The 24,752-nt window shown below is 39.0% G+C and overlaps 1 protein-coding gene across 1 annotated transcript; it reads left to right on the forward strand.

Annotated features, from left to right (window-relative positions):
- Positions 1-802: 802 nt before the first annotated feature.
- On the forward strand, positions 803-19,895 carry RSPH1 (radial spoke head component 1). Its single transcript, XM_063304695.1, has 9 exons — positions 803-870; positions 2,053-2,166; positions 3,599-3,704; positions 7,549-7,639; positions 8,381-8,516; positions 9,224-9,289; positions 16,902-17,040; positions 19,035-19,175; positions 19,792-19,895. The coding sequence occupies exons 1-9, from the start codon at positions 817-819 to the stop codon at positions 19,893-19,895; spliced, it is 951 nt and encodes a 316-aa protein (XP_063160765.1). The 5' UTR covers positions 803-816.
- Positions 19,896-24,752: the final 4,857 nt, after the last annotated feature.

The raw sequence follows: 24,752 nt of genomic DNA on the forward strand, positions 1-24,752 counted from the left end.
ATTTCAAGGGTTCCTCCAGGGACAAAAAGCGAAGAACGGCTGCACCAAACTATGGTTTGCTTAAGCATATTTAGCTGCATCAATCACAACTGACAACACGTTACTATACCATGAAGTACAAGCCATAATTGTGGATTCCTACAGTACATTAAGACAAGAACATACCATTATGGCTTAGTGTAATGAATGGCAGATGAATCCTGCCACTATAATAACGATAGTTACCTAAGAGTGTTGTTACAAGAGCTGCAATGAGAAAATGCTCGTGAAATGCTTTTACTGGAAAGTACTAGTACACTCTTAATTCAGGTGAAAGAGTCAATTTTGGGACAATGAGTTTACACTCAGTTATTTAAAAGATTAAAAGAGTATTCCGAGGCAGAAATCTTAAAATACAGCGAGAAAGGAAATAAGGTCTGTCTACACAGAGGCCAATTGGACTGAGTCAAACCTTGGGGATTACACTGAAGTCTCAGCTGTCGACAGCTGTTACCCTAAGTAGCGTCGTATCGAAGACTCCTCGCCTCCTGACTGAACTGCAGAGGAACTGCAATGGGATGTTCCCAACTATGCGCAGGAACAAACCGCGCTAAAGGCATTGACAACACTTAGCTGTAATTTGCACTGCCAAAGTTCTTCCTAGTGTGGGCCAGAGAACGGTGTAACCGACCCACAAAAAGGAGGAAGGGAAATTGTCACCGTCCAGCACCCGGTTGCCGCGGAGACTCTGCCCCACAGGCACCGCCTCCTAGACGCTGGAAAGGAGGCGGTGTCTACTGGGAACGCCGTTTCCATGGTGATACAGCTGGGTGAAGCATGTCGGATCTTGGCTCTGAAGAGGTCGAAGAGGAGGCAGAGAATGATTTAGGGGTCAGTGGGGGCTGTGGGGATGGGGGAGCGAACAAAGAGAAGGGTCCGGCTGTAAATGACAACGGGGCAAAGGAGTATGACTAAGTCAGAAGTCCTAAACGCGAGGCACTTCCACGGGAACTGCTTTCCTGCGTAAAGTCCCCATGGCTGGACATCTTTTCAGTTGATATTTTTAAGGGTGAATTTACCAAGGAATTTCTTTTGCTACTAGATTCGTGCATATTTTCATGATGATAGGAACTTTGCAAAAGAGGAATACTGGTCACCATAAATTATGAACTAAGCTTGATACAAACCAATGCGGAAATAATTAAACTCAAAAATTGGGGTGGCAACAAGTTAAATAATATATTAAACTGCAGAAGATTCTAGGGAATATATTATTTAAAAGGTACACGTTAAAGTAAAACAAAAAAGGTTGCCTAATTTTTCTTATTTTTTAAAAAAGATTCAAAATAAGGAAACCAATATGTACTTCACATGTATTTAAATGGGAAGGGGCTGCATTTTACTTGCAGAACACATGAATTGTATGCTTGACGGTCTTGGGTTCAGTTCCTAGCAATAGGAACAATCCCTGTTTGAAATCCTGGAAAGCTAGTAAGTTTCCAGAGGAATAATGGTGTTTGTGGCAGCAAAAACAAGGTGAGTTCTTCTGAGATCTTAAACATTATTTATTTTATTTATTTACTTTTCAAATTTCTATCACTGCCCATCTCTCCCAAAAAGGGGACTCTGGGCGGTTTATCAAAATTACCAAAATTGTTGCAATGTAATAATATATAGTAATACTGAACTTATTATAGTCTAATAATAGCATAGTACTGAACCAGTGCTCTGACTCACTATAAAGCAACTCCATGTGTTACATTTATATAAACACTGCTTTGAAACATTTTAATTCTCTAAACATGCTAATGTTTAGCATATGTATCAACTGTAGCTAAGTAATAATTTTGGTGATGCCATAGTAAATAGAATATTGGACTGGGACCAAGGAGATACAAATTCAAATCCCCATTTGGTTATGAAGCTCACTTTGCTCAATTCAGTATCTCTCCCATTCTCCTATCTACAGGGTGGTTCTTATACTGATAAAATTAGGTAAGATCTTCATGGCTGAGCTCCTGAAGGACAGCATAGAAATGTTATACAGTATAATTATTATTGTTACTTAACTAGGAATATGAAGGTGAACGCAATGAGGCTGGTGAACGGCATGGACGTGGGAAAGCCAGATTACCCAATGGAGATACCTATGAAGGAGAATATGCAAATGGTAAAAGAAATGGAAAGGTAAGATTTATTTTGGAAATAATTTGCTCATTATATATACTAATAACAAATTCATTCTCCAAATGTATCTTCTTAGCCAAAACAGAACAGGAGAGAAGGATCAATAGCTTCAGGGAACCTCAAAGTTTGCTTGTTTATTTATTTACTAAATTCAGTTTGTACACTGCTTTACTCCCAATGATTTTGTTTGCAGGCAGACAAAATAATTTTAGGAGGAGAGCCCCTTAATGCAGAGCTAGGGGGAACCAAAAAGCCTTGATGGTGGGTATGATCACGTGATTGAAGCCTGCCCTTTTGTGCATGAGATGTTGATGCACATATCAACAATCTGGGGGTCCTCTTGGACTCATAGCTCCTGCTGAAGGAGCAGGTAGTAGCTGTGGCTAAGAGAGCCTTTGCACATCTTCGGGTTGTGTGCCAGTTTTGCCCATTCCTGCACTGGGAGGCTCTGCTCACTGTTACTCATGCCCTCATGACCTCCCGTCTGGATTACTGCAGCATGCTCTACATGAGGCTGCCCTTGAAGAACATTCAGAAGCTTCAACTGGTACAGAATGCAGCTCCACAGGTAGTAAATGGTGTTGGGTACTCAGCACATGTAAAACCACTGCTTTGGGGGCTGCATTGGTTGCCAGTGTGTTTCCAGGTGCAATTCAAGGTGCTGGTTGTCACCTTTAAAGCCCTTCATGGCTTAAGGCCAGGTTACCTGAGGGACTGTCTTCTCCCAGGGCTTCTGCCCATCCAATCTGGTCCAGCAGGATAGGTATGCTCTGGGTCTCATCGGCCAAGGAATGTCAGCTAGTGGGGACTAGGAAGTGTGCCTTTTCTGCCATAGCGCCTGCTTTCTGGAACATTCTCCCTCCAGAGATTAGGATGGCCCTGACCTGTTGGCCTTTTGTAAGGCCTTGAAGACCTGGTTATGTGCCCAGGCCTGGGTTCCCAAGTGTGTTAAGGGTCCTGTTTCCTGGTTATGTTAACATCTATGGATTATAATTTTCTTGGTTGCTGTATATATTTCATATTTTTGTATTGTGTTTGTAATTTGGTTTTAATTACTTTTATGATTATTCACCACCCAGAGTCACTTGTTTGAGATGGACAGCCATATAAATTGAATGAATGAATGAATGAATGAATGAATGAATGAATGAATAGGGACAAAGCTTTGATTGCACTGTCATACCTGCCATCTTGGCCTTTTGGCTCCCCTGTAGATCTTCTGGACAGAAGAATCCCAAAATCAGGTGAGATCTGAGCATGCTCAGTGAGCATAGAAAGCTGACTGAAAACCCAAAAACGAGATGGAGTACAATGGCATGACTGGAGCAGTCCATTGTACAATATTTTGTTGCATGTCCCACTTGTTTTGTATTAGATCATTTTCCTAGTATAGGCATTGTAATAAAGCATCTCTGTAATGCATATGTTTCAGGGGCTATACAGATTTAAAAATGGTGCAAGGTACACAGGAGAATATCTTGAAAATAAAAAACAAGGCAATGGTGTCTTTATTTATCCAGATGGATCTAAATATGAAGGTAATTGTATTTTCTTCATTCATATATAATTATGATACCATTGGTGGCTTGTGAAGCCAGTGAAATAGTGCCACATCATAGACAAAAATTGTTGAAGATGTTAATATCTAATAATACTGTTAAATCAGAGGAAATATACAGTACCTAAGGGTAATGAATATGCATATGGAAATAGGTTTCTTTATGACTGAGTTTGCACATTGCATAAAGTCAGAATATGTTTTGTTTGTGTTTTGCCAACAGTGGTGTCATAAAGAGGTGGGAAAAAGGGACAGGAATGTTCTAGATAAATACACATTGCTCTTTTCTAACTTATGATGATTTTTACTGTTACAATAAATAACTGTAATGTAAATAATTTTTGCTTATTTCTAATATATAAACATTTCTATACAGACATTTCTTTACATAGTTTTTTTTTTACAGTTTCTTAATTGTTTCATTCTTTCCCTGACTCACACAGGTATTTTTTATGTCAATTTTGACATGCTCACTTGGTTAGACAGCTTCAATACTTTCACTTTTGGGCTTGCTTTTAGCCTAGAGAAGAGAATGGAAAGAGAAAATGACTCTTTCCTGAACTTTTTGGAATTCCAAGACCTTTGTCAAGCTGTCCTTGGTGAAGTCTAGCTTGTCCTTTCCTAGCACAGCAGTCCACTCTGCAAATCTCTCCCAGATCCTGCTTGTTCTTGCTGGGTCCTCAGCTGCAAATTCCTTCTCAAACTATACCTGGACTCACATAGCATATCCAGTCTACCCAGCATAAACACAGTGCCAGCAATCACCAACAAAAACCTCCATTGTCTAACAAAACTATCCTTTCTATTAGTGTTTCTCAGCCTTGGCAACTTGAAGATGTGTGGATTTCAACTCCTAGAATTCCCCAGCCAGCAAGGCTGGCTAGGGAATTCTGGGAGTTGAAGTCCACACATCTTCAAGCTGCTAAGGTTGAGAAACACTGTTTTATTTATTTTCCGCCAAAGGTACATGCCTGCTTCCAAATATCTTAATTAGGCAAGAAGCTTTTCAGTGTTTACTGAACACTTTGCATGGTGCTGGCAAATAGGAAAAAACAACAAAAACAAAACATTAATTTGGGACCACATTACAACTTGTCCCACTCAGGGCATCTCCCTGTGGGTGTATGTATGTCTTAGTGGCACAGTTTTCCCAAGCTTGACGACTTTGAGATGTGTGGGCTTTTACTTCCAGAATTATCCAGTGAGCATAAGGTAAAGGTAAAGGTTTCCCTTGACGTAAAGTCCAGTCGTGTCCGACTCTAGGGGGCGGTGCTCATCTCCGTTTCAAAGCCTTGGAGCCGGCGTTGTCATAGACACTTCCGGGTCATGTGGCCAGCACGACTCACGGAACGCCGTTACCTTCCCGCCGAAGCGGTACCAATTAATCTACTCACATTTGCATGTTTTCGAACTGCTTGGTGTGCAGGAGCTGGGACGAGCAACGGGCGCTCACCCCGCCGCGCGGTTTCGAACCGCCGACCTTCCGATCGACAGCTCAGCGGTTTAACCCGCAGCGCATTATCCAGTGAGCATGGCCATTGCTAAATTGAATTCACATTTGAAAATCACCAAACTTGGGAAACACTGGTTTAGCATTTCTTTTTCTTCTGAAACTGAAGTAAGGAAAAACAAAGAAAGAAAAATCCATAGTGATATAGTCAGGATAAGTGCAGTCATGAACAGGTTTCAAGGGGGTCTTACTTTCCATCTCTTTTTGCTATGGGTGAGTGTGGAAAACAACAGCCATAGAGATAGAATGCCTAAAATGCTCTATGACTTTGTCTTAATCTCAAGAGAAGTAAATTTAGCCCCATATTCTGCAATTTACTGAAGGGAATTAACAGTATGCAAAACTGGATATATTAATCCCTTTAGGACTTCCCATTTAAGCTTACCATGGAGGCAGGGTTATAATGTACCATCTTCTGATAACAAAAAAGTTAAGATAGTATCTATGAACAATGTTAAACAGCTTGAACAACATATCTTTTTCTGTATGTGGATTTATGTATTGACAGCTTATCAATCTCCTTATGTAGTTCTCTGAGAGACAGTCATGATACTAAAGTAAGAATCTAGGAAGCATTTTAAAAATAAACAAGAGTCAAATTACAGATGACAATAATCATGTGTTCTGCTCATAAGTAGAAGATATTTTAGAAACAGTCACCCGGCGTGTCCGAATTCATATTCAGAGCTCAGCAGTGGGGTGGAGATGCAGAGAGAGGGCATCAGTAGTTTATGAAGTAGTTTTTTATTTGTTTTAGTAGGTATACATATTAGGTCTCAGCAGATGGCAGCACCTGACTGATCTTGCCTGGGCTTGAAAGCTAAGCAGCATTAGTTAGCACTAGAAGGAAAATGAGGGAACACCAGGATTATGACCAAGTAAACTACATGGACATGTTTTTGAAATCATCAGGAACCAAGATTGATGTAACAGAGACTTTACCTTTATTAAGGATGCGCAAAATGTACCATGCATGAACTGTTTTGTGCATAGAACATTTCTGGGCAGTCCAAGCCCAGTTTGAAACAGGTTTGCTTCAGCTACCCCCAGACCTGGAATATGAGTGTTTTGTTTGGACCTGGATCTGGATGTTCTAGGCAGAGGTGTTCTGAGAGGGGAAGAATAAAAAAAGAGAATATAATATGAGGAAGTGATGTGTAACACATGGTAGAGGCTAAAGAGAGATAAGGGAAGGTAGGTGTGAGAAGATCAGGGGAAGGTGTGGATAGACAGTTGAGTATGTTTCTGTTGAATTCATGCATGCCAGGGATGATAGTGGCACACTAACAAGATACTGTTAATGTAACTTTACAATAAAGTAGAATTAGGTCATCTGGCTGTGCTTCCTGTCTGGTCTACCCCACAAGGCTGACATCAATCTTGCAAGTCTGAAAGTACATTTTTCTCCCTGTCCCCTTTACAGCCCAAGAAGGTCCTTTCTGAGGGTCCTTTCTGAGCTGCTTGCCATGTCCACATTCCTGCTGTGGGCTAAGTTGCCTTTTATCTGACGGTTCCCTTGGCTGCATCACTTCTCCCTGTCTCCCAAGATCATTCCCACATATCATTACAACTTCTAAGTCATAATATGTTTGGAGCAAAATATATTTCTCATTTTGTGCTTATCTCTGCCTTTTATATGCATGATACATGATTCCTCAACTACTCAAATATAATGCAAAAACTGTATTATAAACCTATTCTAAGTACAAATGCTTATAAAAGTTACAAAGTGTGAATATAAATACAGCTAAGATAAACACTGTAATATCTTGATGGATGGTTAGCATGAGCAGATTGACAATTTAACATTTCAAATGTGGGAAAATCAAATAGATCAGAGACTTCCCAAGGTTGATAATATTCTTTTTGTCATTTTGAAACAAAAGAGGTTTATAAGACCTATAGTGAGCCATAATACATAATTTGAGAGCTGCTTTTATTTTGGTAGGTCACATGCTTTCCAACCTGCCATAAACATTTATTACCAGTAAATGAAGTGTACATTGGAACGATAGATCTTAAGTCTACCATTGATGTATATGTGTGGCGGTGGGGTGGGAAGGAGCTGCATGTCAGTGGACCTCATTCTCATGACAGAAAACGTATGTTTGTGTGATCAGTTATCTGCAGTTTACTTTCTTACCTTATTTCTATAGGATTCTTTTAGTTCAAAGTGACCTTGCTCTCTCAATCATGTTAATAAAATTTGGATTATTTTTATTGCTGCATAGATACTGTGTGCTTTTCTTCAAATTAATGTAAATATTCAAACTAAAGGCCAAACACTATCGTTTATAAAGTATATTCATTGCAGGAGACTGGGTGGAAGACCAAAGACATGGAAATGGAGTTTACTGTTATGTAAATGGAGACACATATACTGGAGAGTGGTTCAATAATTATAGGTTTGTTTCTCCTGGTTTCAGGTTTCTGGTTTACTAGTTATGTATAGTAAATGTAGTTCTGTGTTTCCCTCCAGAGATGTTGAACTACAGTTTCTATCATCTTTTGACATTATGGCTGTTTGTATAATAATTTTATTTATTGTGAGCCTAATAGATTGTAGTAGATTTATATGTTCTGAAAAATTTTCCAACTAGTATGGGTTGTGTTGTTTTCACAGCCCTAATTATCTAATTTAATAGAGGGACCATTGACACATTCATTGTTTTATCCTGAGCAAATGTTGACATAGCAATCTCCTTTAATAACAACAAAAAGCCTTTATTCTAACAGAAACATTTCTATTTAGTTATCTTATTTTGTTTTACTATCTCCTGGAAATCTTGGCGCTGAAAATGATTATACTTGATTATGATTATAGTTGTTACTATGAACAATGTTAGTGGATAGCCATGTAAATAAAGTAAACAAAGAAAGGCTCTTTTTAGCTGAAAATCAATATACATTACCTGTTGCAGCAACCCACTGGTTTGCATTCTTATTCAAGAAATATATACATTTCAATGCAGGTAATTTAATTTAAATCAATGATTTTAATCATATTTTTCTTGGTACTTGATTATTTAATTTGTGTTGATTTAAATCCATCAATTCTATGACAATATGAGGATGTTTGTATTCAGGTTTAAGGGTAAGGATTTCTTCTGTCTTAATATGAAGCAACTCTTTCTTTTCTCCAATAGACATGGGCAAGGGACTTATTTCTATGCATTAACTGGCTCTAAATATGTTGGCACTTGGGCAAATGGGCAACAAGAAGGATCTGCTGAACTTGTTCACCTAAACCACAGATTCCAGGGAAAGTTTGTTAATAAAAATGTATGTATGTAAGAAATTATATTAATTTCTGAAAATTTTACATTGGGCATAGGAAGTAAGGCTTTCAGCTTCTTTTGCATCTAACCCCATTTCAATAAAAATAGTTTTGATATCCAGAAACTCATTTGTACAGACAACTCCAGTGTTTGCCCAGAAACTCATGTGAACCAGTACTTTTCAGTCACTTTATTTGAGGGCAGTTCTATTCATTCACAAGAAGCCCTTAAAGAGATTTTGATTAGTTAGAATATATTTGTTTTATTCTGACAGTATATAAATTTCATAATGGCTGCAGCAAAAGTAACTGAGAATCTTGACCATATAAAAAATGAACACATTTATTATGGTATAAGGTTTGAGGGTTTCAGATTATCAGAGGCATGAAATGTATAGATGGATACGTACAGAAAAAAATGTAAAAATATAGTTAAATGAAAATGAAAGGCGGTTTCATGAACAACAGTAACAATCTTCAAGTCAGGGGCAACCTGCAAAGTTGAAATGTTCTCTCACTCGTTTCTGAGTATATTCCTTTCTGATGTTTTTTTCTTTTTTGCCTAGAAACTGAACTGTTTATCCTTATACAACCCTGAAGGGGATTGCTAATAGATGCTATGTATGGTACAGCATAATTGTGGGAATATTTTGTGTTTTTAGAACATGGTACTGTCAGAATACTACTAATAGAAGTTCCTTTGTTTATACAGCCATTTGGTCCTGGGAAGTATATATTTGATATTGGATGTGAGCAGCATGGTGAATATTGTCATGAGGTAAGTGCTATTGTGTTCAATCATGCTAACAACTAGGAAGCCCAGAAGTACACTTTTTATTTTAACTTTATTTAATTCTGTCTTATAGTTAAATAGTAAAGTAATAACTGTTACAACAAACTGTAACCTGTATTTTAATTTAATATACATGTAGTTATTAAAACAATAAGGTCAACATTTTTGATAGTTAACAATGCTAAAATCACTTCAGTCTGGCTTGTATTCTCTAGAAGAGAAAGTGATTTTGGTTTTCCATCTTTTTTTCATCTATTGTAGCAATAGTTGCCTTGAATCCATATTGAACTTGGCAAACTGGGTGGAAGAGGATTTTGTAAATATCCACTTTCCCTTAATTTTACAAGGTCATTCCCTAGTGGTTGTATTAATTATAATTAAATTATAATCAATTAAAGCAAGACTTTAAGAACTTTCCTCTTGTCACTGTGATGCATCAGTAGGTTGCCCAAATCAAAAGTATCAGTTTTACAATTTTGTGCAGTCATTGAAAATAGATTGCCATCTTATAATCAGTAATACTTCGGATTTGAAGAAGACACACTGCTGTGCAGTTCATCTGTGAACATGCAGTCCCAGTCTGGAAGCGCAGAGCCTAGCACAATGGGGCACTGGAAGTCCATTGTTACAATAGCTGTGGGTGTTATTCTGTGACCACTCATGGGTTTCCATCAGGTTTTGGCAGTGCCTGTCTTCAAAGCTGGAGTAGGTTTCATAGCACAGGGCTCGCCAGTGGGTTCTGTCAGCAGCCACGGCTTCTAGTTCCCTTGGCTGGATGTCAAGATAGAATAGGGTTTCCTTCACATCTTTGTAGTGCTTGCATGGATGACCTTGAGGTCTCTCTCTGGTCTCCAGTTCATGCATGGTGAGGCTTACAATGGTTGTCTATTCTAATGATGGGTCCCAACCATCGCATCTGGGCTCTGATAATCAGGGACTCAATGCTGGTGGACTCCGCATGATCCAAGACTTTCAGCTTGGAGACACAGTCCTGCCAACGAATGTCAAGGATGGAGCAAAGGGCATGCATGTGAAATTTCTCCAGTTGTTTGATGCGTTGTTGGTACAGAGTCCAGGATTCACATCCATATAGGAGAGAAGAGATAACCACAGCTCTGTAGACTTTCAGCTTGTTCATATGTGGATATTGTATTGACTGAGCACTCTGGTACATAGCTGCCCCAGAGCCTGGCTGGCCTTGGAGTCGATTTCTTTGTCCAAAGACCCATTGCTCGAGATGATGCTTCCCAAGTATTTGAAGCTCTTTACTTTGTCAGCTGGGTGTCGTCAACAGTGCTTTTTGTTCTATAGGGTTGGTATTTGGCATGGGCCGGTAAAGTACTTCAGTCTTGTTCAGTCTGATAGTCAGGCCGAAGAGTGTAGCAGCATCTGAGAATTTGTTCAGCATCAACTGTAGATCACTGTCTTTGTGTGCCTGAAGTGAATGACTGCATGGAGGCACTTCGTCTGTGTGTTCAGTGGAAAAGGTCAAAGAGAGAGCCGTCCAATTGGTATCTGATGTATACTCCCTCCTTCAGACCTTGGACAGCTCATGTCAACATGCAAATGAAGAACAGATTGACATAGGACTGGAATATAGCACACAGCCCTTCTTCACCCCACTGGAAATGTAAAATGCAGCTGACGTATCACCACTGTAAAGGACCTGTCCTGTCATTCTATTGTGGAGCAGCTGAATCAACTTCACAAATTTCCTTGGGCATCCATAACATCTCAGGATGATCCAGAGACCCTCCCTGTCTACAGTGTCAAATGCCTTTGTCAGGTCAATAAAGACAGAGTAAAGAGGCTTGGTCTGTTTGATGCACTTCTCCTGGACTTGCCTCAATGCAAAATTCATGTCTACTGTACTTTGTTCTGGTCAAAAGCCACACTGTTTCTCTGAGAGGTTCCTTTCTGAGACAGTGACAAGACTGTTCATGAAAATGCAGGCAAAAATCTTGCCTGCGATGGACGATAGTGAGATACCCCTGTAGTTTCCACAGTCTGATTTACTTCCCTTGTTTTTGTACAGCATCACGATGAGGACATTGTGGAAGTCATCAGGCATCTCCTCTGTGAACCAGATGTCTTCCAGAATGCCTTGGAATGCCTGTAATGCATTTGGATCTAGTGCTTTGTAGATCTCAGCAGGAATGCCATCCTCCCCTGTTGCTTTATTTGAGTTCATCTGCGAGATTGCTTTCTTGATCTCATCAGTAGAGGGTGGCAGGTCTAGGTCATCCAAGACTGAGGAATCTGCTGTAAGACATCAGGATCAACTGTGGACAGCCTATTGAGTAGGTTAGAAAAGTGTTCATCTCAGTGGTTTTGCAGTCCTTCCTGGTCTCTAATCAGGCTTGACTCATCAGATGACAGCAACAGGTAGCATCCTGATTTAGAAGGAACATAAACTGACTTTATGGCACTGAAGAACTCTCTGGTGGCATGTATATCTGCATAACATTAAGATAGCCATCTTATACTCTCTATGCAAAAAAGCAATCCTCTCCTTAGTGAATATAGGGTCACTAAATGCGAAAAGGAAATCAGAGTTTTCATTTTCCTCCTCCTCCTCCTCCTTGGTGTCTTGATTCCATACAGAAATCATACATATAATCTCTCTCACACACACACACACACACACACACACACATACACACACATATATATATATATATATATATATATATATATATATATATATATATATATTCAGTTAATACTATATAAATAGTACCAGTAGAAGTAGGTATCTTCAGCAAAGGATCGTTACCTTGTCTTGGTGCTGGAGCTTGAGCACCTCAATGATGCCATGAGCTAAACCGTGAAGGGCCACCCAAGATGGGAAGGTCATGACAGAGAGGTCAGACTAAATGTGATCCCTGGGGAAGGTAATGGCAACCCACTCCAGTATTCTAGCTGTGAAAACTAAACGGATCAGTACAACCAGAGATATGTCGGTATACCATCGGAAGATGAGACCCCCAGGTCGGAAGATGGTCAAAATGCTACTGGGGAGGAACAGAGGATGAGTTCAACTAGCCCCAGACGTGATGACGCAGCTAGCTCAAAGCCGAAAGGATGGCTAGCGGTCAACGGTGCTGGTGGTGAACGGCGAATCCGATGTTCTAAGGATCAACACACCATTGGAACCTGGAATGTAAGATCTATGAGCCAGGGCAAATTGGATGTGCTTATTGGTGAGATGTCAAGATTAAAGATAGACATTTTGGGCATCAGTGAACTGAAATGGACTGGAATGGGCCACTTCACATCAAATGACCACCAGATCTACTACTGTGGACAAGAGGACCACAGAAGAAATGGAGTAGCCTTCATAATTAATAGTAAAGTGGCTAAAGCAGTGCTTGGATACAATCCAAGAAACGATAGAATGATCTCAATTCGAATTCAGGGCAAGCCATCTAACATCACAGTGATCCAAATATACGCCCCAGCCACAGATGCTGAAGAAGTAGAGCAGTTCTATGAGGATCTGCAGCACCTACTGGACAACACACCTAAAAGAGATGTTATTTTCATCACGGGAGACTGGAATGCTAAGATGGGCAGTCAAATGACACCTGGAATTACAGGTAAGCATGGCCTGGGAGAACAAAATGAAGCAGGACATAGGCTGATAGAATTTTGCCAAGACAACTCACTCTGCATAACAAACACTCTCTTCCAACAACCTAAGAGAGGGCTTTATACATGGACTTCACCAGATGGACAACACCGAAATCAGATTGACTACATCCTTTGCAGCCAAAGGTGGCAGACATCTATACAGTCGGTAAAAACAAGACCTGGAGCTGACTGTAGTTCAGTTCTGTAGTAGCCCAAGAAAGAAGGAAAGCAAAAGGCAACAGGGATAGGGGGAGATATGCCCAATTAAATGCAAAATTCCAGAAGTTAGCCAGAAGAGATAAGGAATTATTTTTAAACAAGCAATGCACAGAAGTGGAAGAAGACAATAGAATAGGAAGGACAAGAGACCTCTTCCAGAAAATTAGAAACATCGGAAGGAAATTCCAGGCAAAAATGGGTATGATCAAAAACAAACATGGCAAGGACCTAACAGAAGAAGAAGAGATCAAGAAAGAGTGGCAAGAATACACAGAAGACCTGTATAGGAAGGATAACAATATCGGGGATAGCTTTGACGGTGTGGTCAGTGAGCTAGAGCCAGACATCCTGAAGAGTGAGGTTGAGTGGGCCTTAAGAAGCATTGCTAATAACAAGGCAGCAGGAGACGACAGCATCCCAGCTGAACTGTTCAAAATCTTGCGAGATGATGCTGTCAAGGTAATGCATGCTATATGCCAGCAATTTTGGAAAACACAGGAATGGCCATCAGATTGGAAAAAATCAACTTATATCCCCATACCAAAAAAGGGAAACACTAAAGAATGTTCAAACTATCGAACAGTGGCACTCATTTCACATGCCAGTAAGGTAATGCTCAAGATCCTGCAAGGTAGACTTCAGCAATTCATGGAGCGAGAATTGCCAGATGTACAAGCTGGGTTTAGAAAAGGCAGAGGAACTAGGGACCAAATTGCCAATATCCGCTGGATTATGGAAAAAGCCAGGGAGTTTCAGAAAAACATCTATTTCTGTTTTATTGACTATTCTAAAGCCTTTGACTGTGTGGACCATAACAAATTGTGGCAAGTTCTTAGTGGTATGGGGATACCAAGTCATCTTGTCTGCCTCCTGAAGAATCTGTATAACGACCAAGTAGCAACAGTAAGAACAGACCACGGAACAACGGACTGGTTTAAGATTGGGAAAGGAGTACAGCAGGGCTGTATCCTCTCACCCTACCTATTCAGTTTGTACGCAGAACACATCATGCGACATGCTGGGCTTGAGGAATCCAAGGCTGGAGTTAACATCGCTGGAAGAAACATTAACAATCTCAGATATGCAGATGATACCACTTTGATGGCTGAAAGCGAAGAGGAACTGAGGAGCATTATGATGAAGGTGAAAGAAGAAAGTGCAAAAGCTGGTTTGCAGCTAAACCTCAAAAAAACCAAGATTATGGCAACCAGCTTGATTGATAACTGGCAAATAGAGGGAGAAAATGTAGAAGCAGTGAAAGACTTTGTATTTCTAGGTGCGAAGATTACTGCACATGCTGACTGCAGTCAGGAAATCAGAAGACGCTTAATCCTTGGGAGAAGAGCAATGACAAATCTCGATAAAATAGTCAAGAGCAGAGACATCACACTGACCACAAAGGCCCGCATACTTAAAGCAATGGTGTTCCCCGTAGTAACATGTGGCTGTGAGAGCTGGACCATAAGGAAGGCCGAGAGAAAGAAGATCGATGCTTTTGAACTGTGGTGTTGGAGGAAAATTCTGAGAGTACCTTGGACTGCAAGAAGACCAAACCAGTCCATCCTGCAGGAAAGAAAGCCAGACTGCTCACTTGAGGGAATGATATTAAAGGCAAAACTGAAATACTTTGGCCACATAATGAGAAGACAGGACACCCTGGAGAAGATGCTGATGCTAGGGAGAGTGGAAGGCAAAAGGAAGAGGGGCCGACCAAGGGCAAGGTGGATGGATGATATTCTAGAGGTGACGGACTCGTCCCTGGGGGAGCTGGGGGTGTTGATGACCGACAGGAAGCTCTGGGGTGGGCTGGCCCATGAAGTCACGAAGAGTCGGAAGCGACTAAACGAATAAACAACAACAAAAGAAGTAGGTATGCATGAATTTTGCTGAAATGTGGTTTTACAGTTGTTCATGTACACATTTCCAAACATTTCGAAGACCAAAGTGTCTTCTGGGGTCAGTATTTCTTCTTAAGCTACTGTATATATTCCCCAAACATTTTTAAATAGCCTCCCTTCAAAAATGAACCTTTGAGCTCAAAATATCTTATAAGAGTTCTGTTACACTCCAGACTACCTTTCATTTAAATATTACTTACCTGTGATTTATGCATCTTATCCTTTTGGGAATGTTGTGTAGCAATTAAGTTTATCTCAGAAATACCAACTGTGTTCTTTTAACAAAGAACCTTTAGCCTTTCCCCTGAGTTTTTAAACTTTTCTCCTAGAACTTTTAAACTTTTGTCTAAGAAAACTAATATTTCATGTTGATTCTTTTTGTAATTTGCTTAGCTCATACACACCAAGGAAAAAGAAGGAGTAACAAAGCCTTCTGATCAGAATTATGAGAAACAGTTAGCCATTGAAACCTCTGTCTTTACAAAACAGGTGCCTTCTGGCTTTGAAATAGAGTGATTCTGCATGATTTGCTTGCATGTGACTTAAGTTAGGAAGAAATTTGGGGTACAAATTCCTTTGTAGCATTAATTGGCATTATATTCCCCCCCATCCTAAAAAGTTATTTTAGCAATCCTTCGTTTGTTTTTGTTTTAAATATGATGGTATAGTTTTATTTATAATAGATTACTTTTGCAATATATGCTGGTAGGAAAAATAATTCTTTATGTCCCAAGGTTTCCAGATAGTTGAGTGAAACACAGTGATGTATTATGGTGGATTTTAGGGACAATGCAACAAAAGTGGGACTTCTTTGTATAGAAAGACAAGTCAATGGCTGATGGGACAGCCAGTAGGGCTTCTTAAAAGAAATGTTATGAAATGTTGCATGGCAAGTATATCTAGCAGCACTTACATATTTAAGGGATGGAGTTTGTGTCACAACACATTTTTGTCAATTGCACTCCTTTAGTTGGCCATACATCTAGCTGTTTCTGGGGAAAATATTCTTCAGCTATGAAAAGTATAACAAAATGCCGGTATTTGGTCACTGCCTTTTTTTTTTTTTGGCTGAAGCACTTAGTACAGGGCTTCTTGGTGAATATTTCTGGAAGGGAGGCTGGATCCTTTCAGCATCATTTGAGAGATATTGAAGCCATAGAAGCCATGTCAGGTTAGTGCAGATAAGAAAATGGCAACTGATTAATTAGATTTAACATAATGTAGCAGAATAAAACAAATACTTCAATCCAGTTAGCCAGATGCCTGGTTAATCAAAACAAGATTGGTCACTAAATAGAAGACCATAAATATGGGGTTAGACAAATTTCTCACAGCAGATAGTTCCAGTGTTTAAATGCAGCCTCTGAGAATAGTTTTGAGTCAAACACACATCAGAAATTGGTGGCATAAAGAAAATAGTCTCTTCGAAGACTCAACAATGAAACAGGAAGGAGGATGGTCCTTCTGGTAGCAAGGTCCAAAGCTGCTTAGGACCATTTTTTTCCCCCTATACTTTGCTTTGTGACCAAAAATTAGCCAGCAGCTAGTGTAACCTTTGTAACTAATAGTCATATGCTTCCTACCTTTGATCCTAGCCAATAACTAGACTCTAACATTCTGAAGTAGCTGAGGTTTTCAGACAATTTTAAAGGGTACCCCACAAAGGCATGTTTTAGCAATCTAGACTTGGAGAAATATCTGGTCATGTGTACTGTTGAGAGTTGCTAAGGGGTGTGAAGCATGTTGTGCATGGGTCTTAATAAACTGGAGAAAAGCTTTTACCACAAATAGACTGGCCATTTCCTTTTTCATTTCTGTTATTGTTCTGAATATTCATCTTTCTCTAGGAGAAACCAGAAGAAGAGGAGGAAGAAGAAACTTTGGTACCATCGATTCCAAAATGGAAAGCAACAAAAATTACTAACTTAACACTCTGGACACCTCAAGTAACTCCTGCAGCAGCTGAGGAACCACAAGGTCCTGCAGGTTTATATTTTGACTTGAGAACAACCTTTCATGCATCCATGAATCCGCATTCATTTCACTGGGTGCCAAATTCAAGGTTTTAATTGTGACATATAAGACACTAAACGGAGATCAGAGTGTCAAACTGACTCCTTTCCCCTTTATAGAACTATTTGATTGCTGAGAGGATCAGAAGAGGTCCTGCTGTGTGTGGCAAGATTGACAGATGTCATCTCATACTCACCTATGGATTTTTGTGGTGATGCCTGAATTCTAGAATATTCTTTCCCTGAAATTACATCTTTTGAAGATCTCTTTCTTCAGCTAGATCTTCCCTTTATGAATGTCGATGGCAGGAAAAACAAGACTAACTTTTTTTACTTAATTTTTTTACGTTGTTTTAATCAATTGTGTTTTTTTACTGTATGTTAGGAATTTCTATTGTCTACCCCCTGAGATACAATTGAGAAGCAATATAAAAATATATTCAGTAAAATCAATAATATTCAAATATTGTTAGGCCTAGAAAAATCATTCAGGTAGCAATGTTCTCTCCCAGGTTTAGAGAATGTATGGTCCTCTTTAAGCTTCTCTCATGCATCTCTGAACTTAATTTCAGGTGGCCCTCTGATCATGTACAAAATCCTTTTGCATACAGGTAATCTAGACATCTAGAGAGCCAGCTTGGTGTAGTGGTTAAGGCATTAGGCTAGAAACTGGGAGACCGTGAGTTCTAGTCCTGCCTTAGGCACAAAGCCAGCTGGATGATCTTGGGCCAGTCACTCTCTCTCAGCCCTAGGAAGTAGGCAATGGCAAACCACTTCTGAAAAACCTTGCCAAGAAAACTTCAGGGACCTGACTTTGTAATCTCTGAGAATTGGGCATGATTGAATGGATTAAAAAAAAATTCTAGATATCTAGAAAGGGACATCTATCTCCTTCGCCCTGCCTGCTACTTAGGAGAATGAAAACAGGTATTTAAAGAAGATGAGAAATTGAAGAGGATGTGTTGGGAAGATCTACTTTTGGCAATGATCTTATTCTTCACTTTCTTCACCCAATTTATACTAAAGTAAATATATTTGAAAGAACTATAGCTTTTTGTGGTAGTGCTCATTAAGCTTTTCTCATGCCTCTGAAGTTTTCTCTTCATCAAAAATTCTCAGAACAACATTTGGACTATGTGTTACATATGTTTCTGCCTTGGGAAAGGTGGTATCAGATTCATGAGCCCTATTGCTCTGGCTCACAAGGGTTATCTTTGCATAGTATATTCACATGCTGCCTGGTATGGTATTATTTCTTTCTGTGACTTCAGCCTTCAGCTTGTCCAGTTGGGGCAGTTAGGAAATCTTATGAAATCATTAAAAAGATTGAAGTTTTCTACTACTACTCTGAGATTTTTGAATACTGGTATCTGTGTGGTGATTCCAGTTATCTCTACATAAAATTTCATTGGCTTAAACTCAATAGTAATCTTCCTACCAGAGGTCCAGAAATGGAATGTATCAAGGTGGGATGGAAGCAGATTTGTACTACTGAATTTTGAATCCATTTGTTAACCTGAGGTCCCAATATTAGGATCATCAGCTTTACTGGCCATAATGGATTTCCTTCCCATTTGTCTTTACTTGAGAGTTTTTTTAATCCACTAGTTAGCATCAGAAAAAAAGGGAAGGGAAAGCACCCTAAGAATTAGGATTGTGCTCCAGTTTGATTAGAGTCATTTTAAGAATAAAAGGAATTTTGCCTACAGCCATAGGAGAGAGCCCCATTAAATGCAGTAGAATTTACTTCTGAATTCACATGGCTAAGAATGTACTGTATATATTTCATATTTGTACTATATTAGTGACCATTTGTGTCTTTAAAATGAAAAAGGCTTTTGGCATCTGTTTTGAAGGGGGATTTCACCCTAGTACATTATTAATTAAAATAAACGGCTTGGAAATAAGTAAGCCAGTCATTACTTGCTTTTCCAATTTTCCCTTCCCTTCTACCCACCTTCATTTCAGCTGGTGAGGAGGGCATTGCTGAAGCACCTCCTGAAAATGCTGAGACTGCTGTAGAAGTAGGAGAGCCCACTGAAGTGATCTCTTCACCTAGAGATACAGAGGAAGAAGAAGAGGCAGTTAAAGATGACCAAGGAGATCAGGGTGAGGAGAGAGGGGGAGGGAATATGCAGCGATTAAGTAAGCTGGCTACTCAAAAAGACATCGGTTGCTTACGTATTTATACAATTTATCTCCTGCTTTTTGTTTAAATAATCTTCAGTGTGGCATAGAATAACATCCCTGATTTTAGATGGGACCACAATGGCCTTCCCTTTTACTTGCCCATCCCAGGACCGCTGGCAATGGGAACTCATCTTTCTGTCAGGAAGAGGAATCTCTTACTAGCATATATTCATGTTGAAAGCAAAAAATTGTGGATAATCAAAACTTCCTTTGTAAGCTAGCAACATCTAACAGAGGAAAAAAAATGAAAAGGCAAAATGAATCCAAAAGCCACTTCTGGATGCCACATTGTCCTTGTTCAGGGCCCCTCACACATTATAGGCTTTTTCTGTGCATCCACTTGCATGGCTCTGTAAATGCTTGAGCATGGTGGAGGCAGCTAAGATTCTCAGTAGCTGCGTGGAAATGGCAGAACACCCTTGCTGTCTTGCACTGGGTTTTTCATGTTCCTGCAAACTTTAATTTCATTGCCACCTCAGCTGATAGTCTGTTCCTGCTCCTGTTCCTGCTTTTCCTATTATTTGTCTTCCACCAGTCACTACTTATCAAAGGCCAAAGATACAGCACGTTCCCATCTTCTTGGTGAAAAACTGTATGCAAGATGATGCTAATGTATTAGAAATGCCTACCAACTTTTAGAGAAAGTGCTGTTTTTTGCAAAATAGTTCCACTCTAATGTACTTGAATTAAGGAGCACCATCTTGGGAAGCTTTTTGCTGTTTACAAAATATGGAGAAAGGTGAAGATACAGCAGTTTGGGCAAGGGTTTTGATCACATGGTTGTGCCTGCCGTCTTGGCTTTTTGCTCTTCCTCCCCACTGCTCCCCTTGGATGTCCCTGTTCAGATAGAACAGTGTTTTGCAACCTTGGCAACTTGGCAGTGGCTGGCTGGGGAATTCTGGGAGTTAAGTCCACATACCTTAAAGTTGCCAAGGTTGAGAAACACAGATATAGAAATGCAAAACTATGTTGTTTTTGAGGATGGATGTGAGAGTTAGGCTCTCTGTTGCTGAATCATAGTGTTGGAACATAGCATTGTGCAAAGCTGCAAAACCAAATCTTTACTAGTAATGTGTGAAACAAACCTTTTAAAAAACTTTTTAAAAATTCTACAATTGTACACCAATCTCTTTCCTCATAATATGTGTTTAATCATTATAATCCCCCTTTCTCCAGGATTTTCCTAGCATTTAAACCTATTTTTCCTCCATTCTTTCTTCCCATCTTGTAACATTGTCTATGTTTGGTTTTAGTTTAAGCCATTCAAGGAATTGTTTTCTGATTCTTTGTTTTGAACTACTGCTTACAAAACTCTGCATTCACAAATAACACAGTGTTGCTATTTTTAATGTTATTTTATTTTTTTCTCCACAGGCATGGCAGAAGAAAAGGAAGAAGAAACAAGAGAAACTGAGCCCCAAGAGTAATGGGAACAAATTACAAAAAAAAAAAAAAAAATCAAAGAAATTAGTAATAATTCAGTCATGTTAAATTTCATTAATATTAATTGAGAATTTCAACACATATTGAACTTTCCAACTCGAATCAGTAGTTAACTTTGCTGAGTATATGATCCTTAACTTTTGTTTAGTTTATTAGCCGGTATGCTTGCTTAATGTTTGAAGCAGCAGACTTTGCTGCTTTGCTACCTGAGGTAAGAGTTCTATCTCCATCTTCACTCATTCCTACCCCTCTTCTTCCTGATGCCTCTCCCGTGCACCCCCTTGGAAGGCAGGAGATTTTTAATTCAGAAATCTACCAAGTTATTTTGAGAATTTTAAAAATCAAATGCTAACATTTCTTAATTATTTTCAGCACTTTTAAAAAGTCTGTTATGTACAGTTTAAAGAAATAACACAATTTACATTGACTAAATTATGTTGACTTAAATGTCCCCCCCCAAAATAAAATTCCATGTTTCCCCACTTTCTGTCCTTTTCTTTCTGATCTAGTAAAATTGGAAATAAATTCTGTTCAATTTTCTGCATACCCCTCCAAGAGTTTTTGTGCAATTCCAAGCCCCACTCTTCTGCTGATTATGATCCTGAGGGAATTCAAATTAAACATAGCCAGCTTCAACCAGTGGTTTAAAATGGTTGGAAGATGATACATAGATTGAAGGGAAATAAGATGGGAAAAAATGATTTCTTCTTGGCTATGTCAACCTTCTGCCTTATTCCAGTCACATAAATGTTCCCAACATATTTCACAGGACCCACATGCAGCTCCTAATCTAAAACAGGTAATATATCCATGGTTTATTTCACGATCAGAACATTTGAAACAGCACTTTGGTAGCTGGAGGGTCAAATGTTTTGAATATCCCTATTTGCTGGATACAGCTTTATGTTAAGTATGACAGTATAACTTCTAAAATTTTGTATATATATAAACATTCTTCAGTTAAATACTTATAAGTGTGATTTATAATTGCAGGTTTTAATATTATAGAGAAAAGATTCCAACAAAATTGCATTTTAGTTATAAGTAGCTTATCCATTAATTACAATGTATTTAAGAGTAACAAATTGTGGCTGGATTATGGCCTGGCATTGATTTGGCATTTGAATATCTCTCCTACTAATTATGCTGTCCAATATGGCTATTGTTTGAGTTCTGTACAGAACATTGATTTTCATATTTAGAGCAATATTGATGTCTTGGGAGAAGAAAGCTTGCTAAACACTGATGTTTCAGAAGCAAACATCAGAAGCATGCATGCCTTTGAATATATAGCAATAAACAGGGAAACTATATGTGCAGTAGAAGTAAATATAAGCCACCTGGTTGATTATATGTCTGGTAGGCTAGCAAACTATTTAAAATCTCAGTGTCTTAATAGAAAATCTAAAAGTATTATATTCTTATATAGTCCAACTGTTTGTTCTGGTTCCTTCTATTTAATATGCTGCTGTATGTTGCTGTATATGAAACAGATGCCATTTAGAGGTTCACAGCCTTCACATTTGTTTGAATGTGCAAAATGTGGAGATTTTACTTTTTCCTAACATTGTCAACTAGAATCTGATAATGGAATCATCACATTTTTAAAAAGTTACATTCTTATTTATGCACCTTTTATTATACAGAATGATCTAATAGGATGGCTTATCAGAAGAAAAGCAAAGTGTACCTATAAATGTTTCTGCAAGATGTTGTTTTATTTTTCAAGATCATAGCTTAGGCCTAGTACATGATAATGCAATAGAAATTGTTGGCAGAGTGCTAGAAAGCATTTGGCCCAGGAGAGATCATAAAAATCACACACCAGGCATTTCTATAAAAATAAATTTATTTACAGAAAACAGACATATTTAAAGGCTGTTTGCTGAGAGGAGAGATTTCTCTCAGCTGCATATTCTCTGCAAGCCTGCACAGAAGGGAAAATGAAACTAAAACAAGTCCAGGCAAATTCTTCTCCCCCCCCCCACCAGTGCAACAATTAACAACTGAAAAGGGGACAATTAAATTCAACCTCTTCGCCAAAATGATTAGTTACACAAGTAACCTTAATCTGTAGTAGAAAACATATTAACACTCCCCTTTTTATACTACAGAATAAGATGCAAACCAATTTTCTTTGACAACTCTGGATGTCTTTCTGTTCACAATATTTTAACATTATCTCCCCTTTGGTTTAACAGAAAGCTACCATCCTTCTTCCGGTGTATTTCCAAACCTAGGTTATTTGTTACAGTTCCAAGGCTTTTTAATGTGAAACGGCTTTTCATGCAGGCTTCAAAATCAACCCTTTGTTTTTCTGTTGGTGTGAACAGCAGCAAATCATCAACATAAATGCACAGATACATACAGCCTTGTTTGTCTTTCTTCATATATACACATGGATCTGCTTTTCCTTTTTCAAAGCCAAAATTCTGCAGTTTTTCATCTAATTTTTGGTTCCAGGATCTAGCAGTTTGTTTTAACCCATAGACTGACTTCTGCAGTTCACAGACTAGATTCTCCCCTTTTTCATAGCCAGGGGGTTGCTGCATGTATAATTTGTGGTCTAAATCACCACAGAGAAATGTAGTTTGAATATCATAGTGGTGAACTGACATTCCTTTGAGTGCAGCAATTTTTAACAGTAATCTAATTGATTCACCTTTAGTAACTGGTGCAAAAGTCTTGTCACAGTCTAAATCTTTCCTTTGAGTGAACCCTTTTGCAACTAACCTTGCTTTATATTTTTGGATTTTGCCATCAGCATCCCTTTTCAGTTTGAAAACTCACCTGCAACCTAGACAGCGTTCATTGGGAGGTAGATTTACCAGTTTCCATGTTTTATTTTCTTTCAAGGATGCTAACTCCTGTTGCATGGCAGAATGCCAATTTTGTGCAATTTCAGGTGGTAAACTTGTTCTAAAGACTCATGTTCTGTGAATATGTGAAAAGCCTTTACTGTTTCAGCCTGAAAACGTGATGGAGGAACGCTTTTATTACTTCTCTGAGATCTGCGAGGTAATTCAGGGCTTAAATTTTGACTTCTATCACTTTCCTGAGAAGCATCTGTCTCATCAGACAGATCTTCAGTTTGCTTTTCTGGTTTAATGTCCTCATCAGGCAAAATATCACTATCAGCAAGTCCTTGCTGTTCTCTTGCGGTCCGATCGGCTGGAGAGCTAGAATTTAATCTCCCCCAGTTTTGTTAAGCAAAAGAAGCGCTTTTGCTAATTATCAATTTCTCTCCCGTTATGAACCTGTAGCTCCTTTGGCTTTGTTCATAGCCAACAAAGATGGCTTTCTTTGTTGTGGGGCCTCCTTTCCTTCTCTGTTGTTTTGGAATATGAACCCAAGCAGTGCTACCAAACACTCTAAGATGGTTTACCTTTGGTTTCACACCATAAAACAAATGGAATGGAGTGTCCTGAATCACAGAGTTATACAATCTGTTTTGTACATAACAGGCAGTAGATATTGCCTCTCCCCAATACTTAAACGATAAATGTGAATCTTTAAGCATGCATTCCATCGCATTTTGTAAGGTTCTGCCCTTTCTTTCAGCAACACCATTTTGCTGAGGGGTGTAAGGGTTAGAAAGAATTTGTTCTATCCCCTTTTCCACTAGGAACCTTTTGAATTTGTGAGAAAAGTACTCTCCTCCTCTATCACAGTGGAGTGCAGATACAGGCCTAGGGAATTTTCCATTTGCCCATGTCACAAAACCTTTAAATGTCTCAAATGCCTCATCTTTATGTTTTAAGATGTAGATAAATGTGTATCTTGAGAAATCATCAATGATGGTCATTGCATACCTTGCTTGTCCAAGACTTGGAGCAAAAGGACCAATAATGTCAGAGTGTACAATTTCCAAAGGTCTAGTTGTAACTCTGTCACTGTGCTTACTCACAGGAGCTTTTAGTGTTTTGCATTCTTTGCAAACTACACAATCTAAGTATCTGTCACAGGGTTTTATCTTTAGGTCAGCACACAGCTGTGGCATTTGTGCTATATACTTGAAATTAGCATGACCAAATCTCCTGTGCATCAGGTGTA

Source organism: Candoia aspera, chromosome 5, assembly GCF_035149785.1.
Source record: "Candoia aspera isolate rCanAsp1 chromosome 5, rCanAsp1.hap2, whole genome shotgun sequence".
Classification (NCBI taxonomy): domain Eukaryota; kingdom Metazoa; phylum Chordata; class Lepidosauria; order Squamata; family Boidae; genus Candoia; species Candoia aspera.

Coding starts and splice junctions, on each gene's coding strand:
- RSPH1 (XM_063304695.1), top strand. CDS start 817: ATGTCGGATCTTGGCTCTGAAGAGGTCGAAGAGGAGGCAGAGAATGAT. Junction 7,640..8,380: donor GAGTGGTTCAATAATTATAG/GTTTGTTTCTCC, acceptor TTTCTCCAATAG/ACATGGGCAAGGGACTTATT. Junction 19,176..19,791: donor AGATGACCAAGGAGATCAGG/GTGAGGAGAGAG, acceptor GTCTTCCACCAG/TCACTACTTATCAAAGGCCA.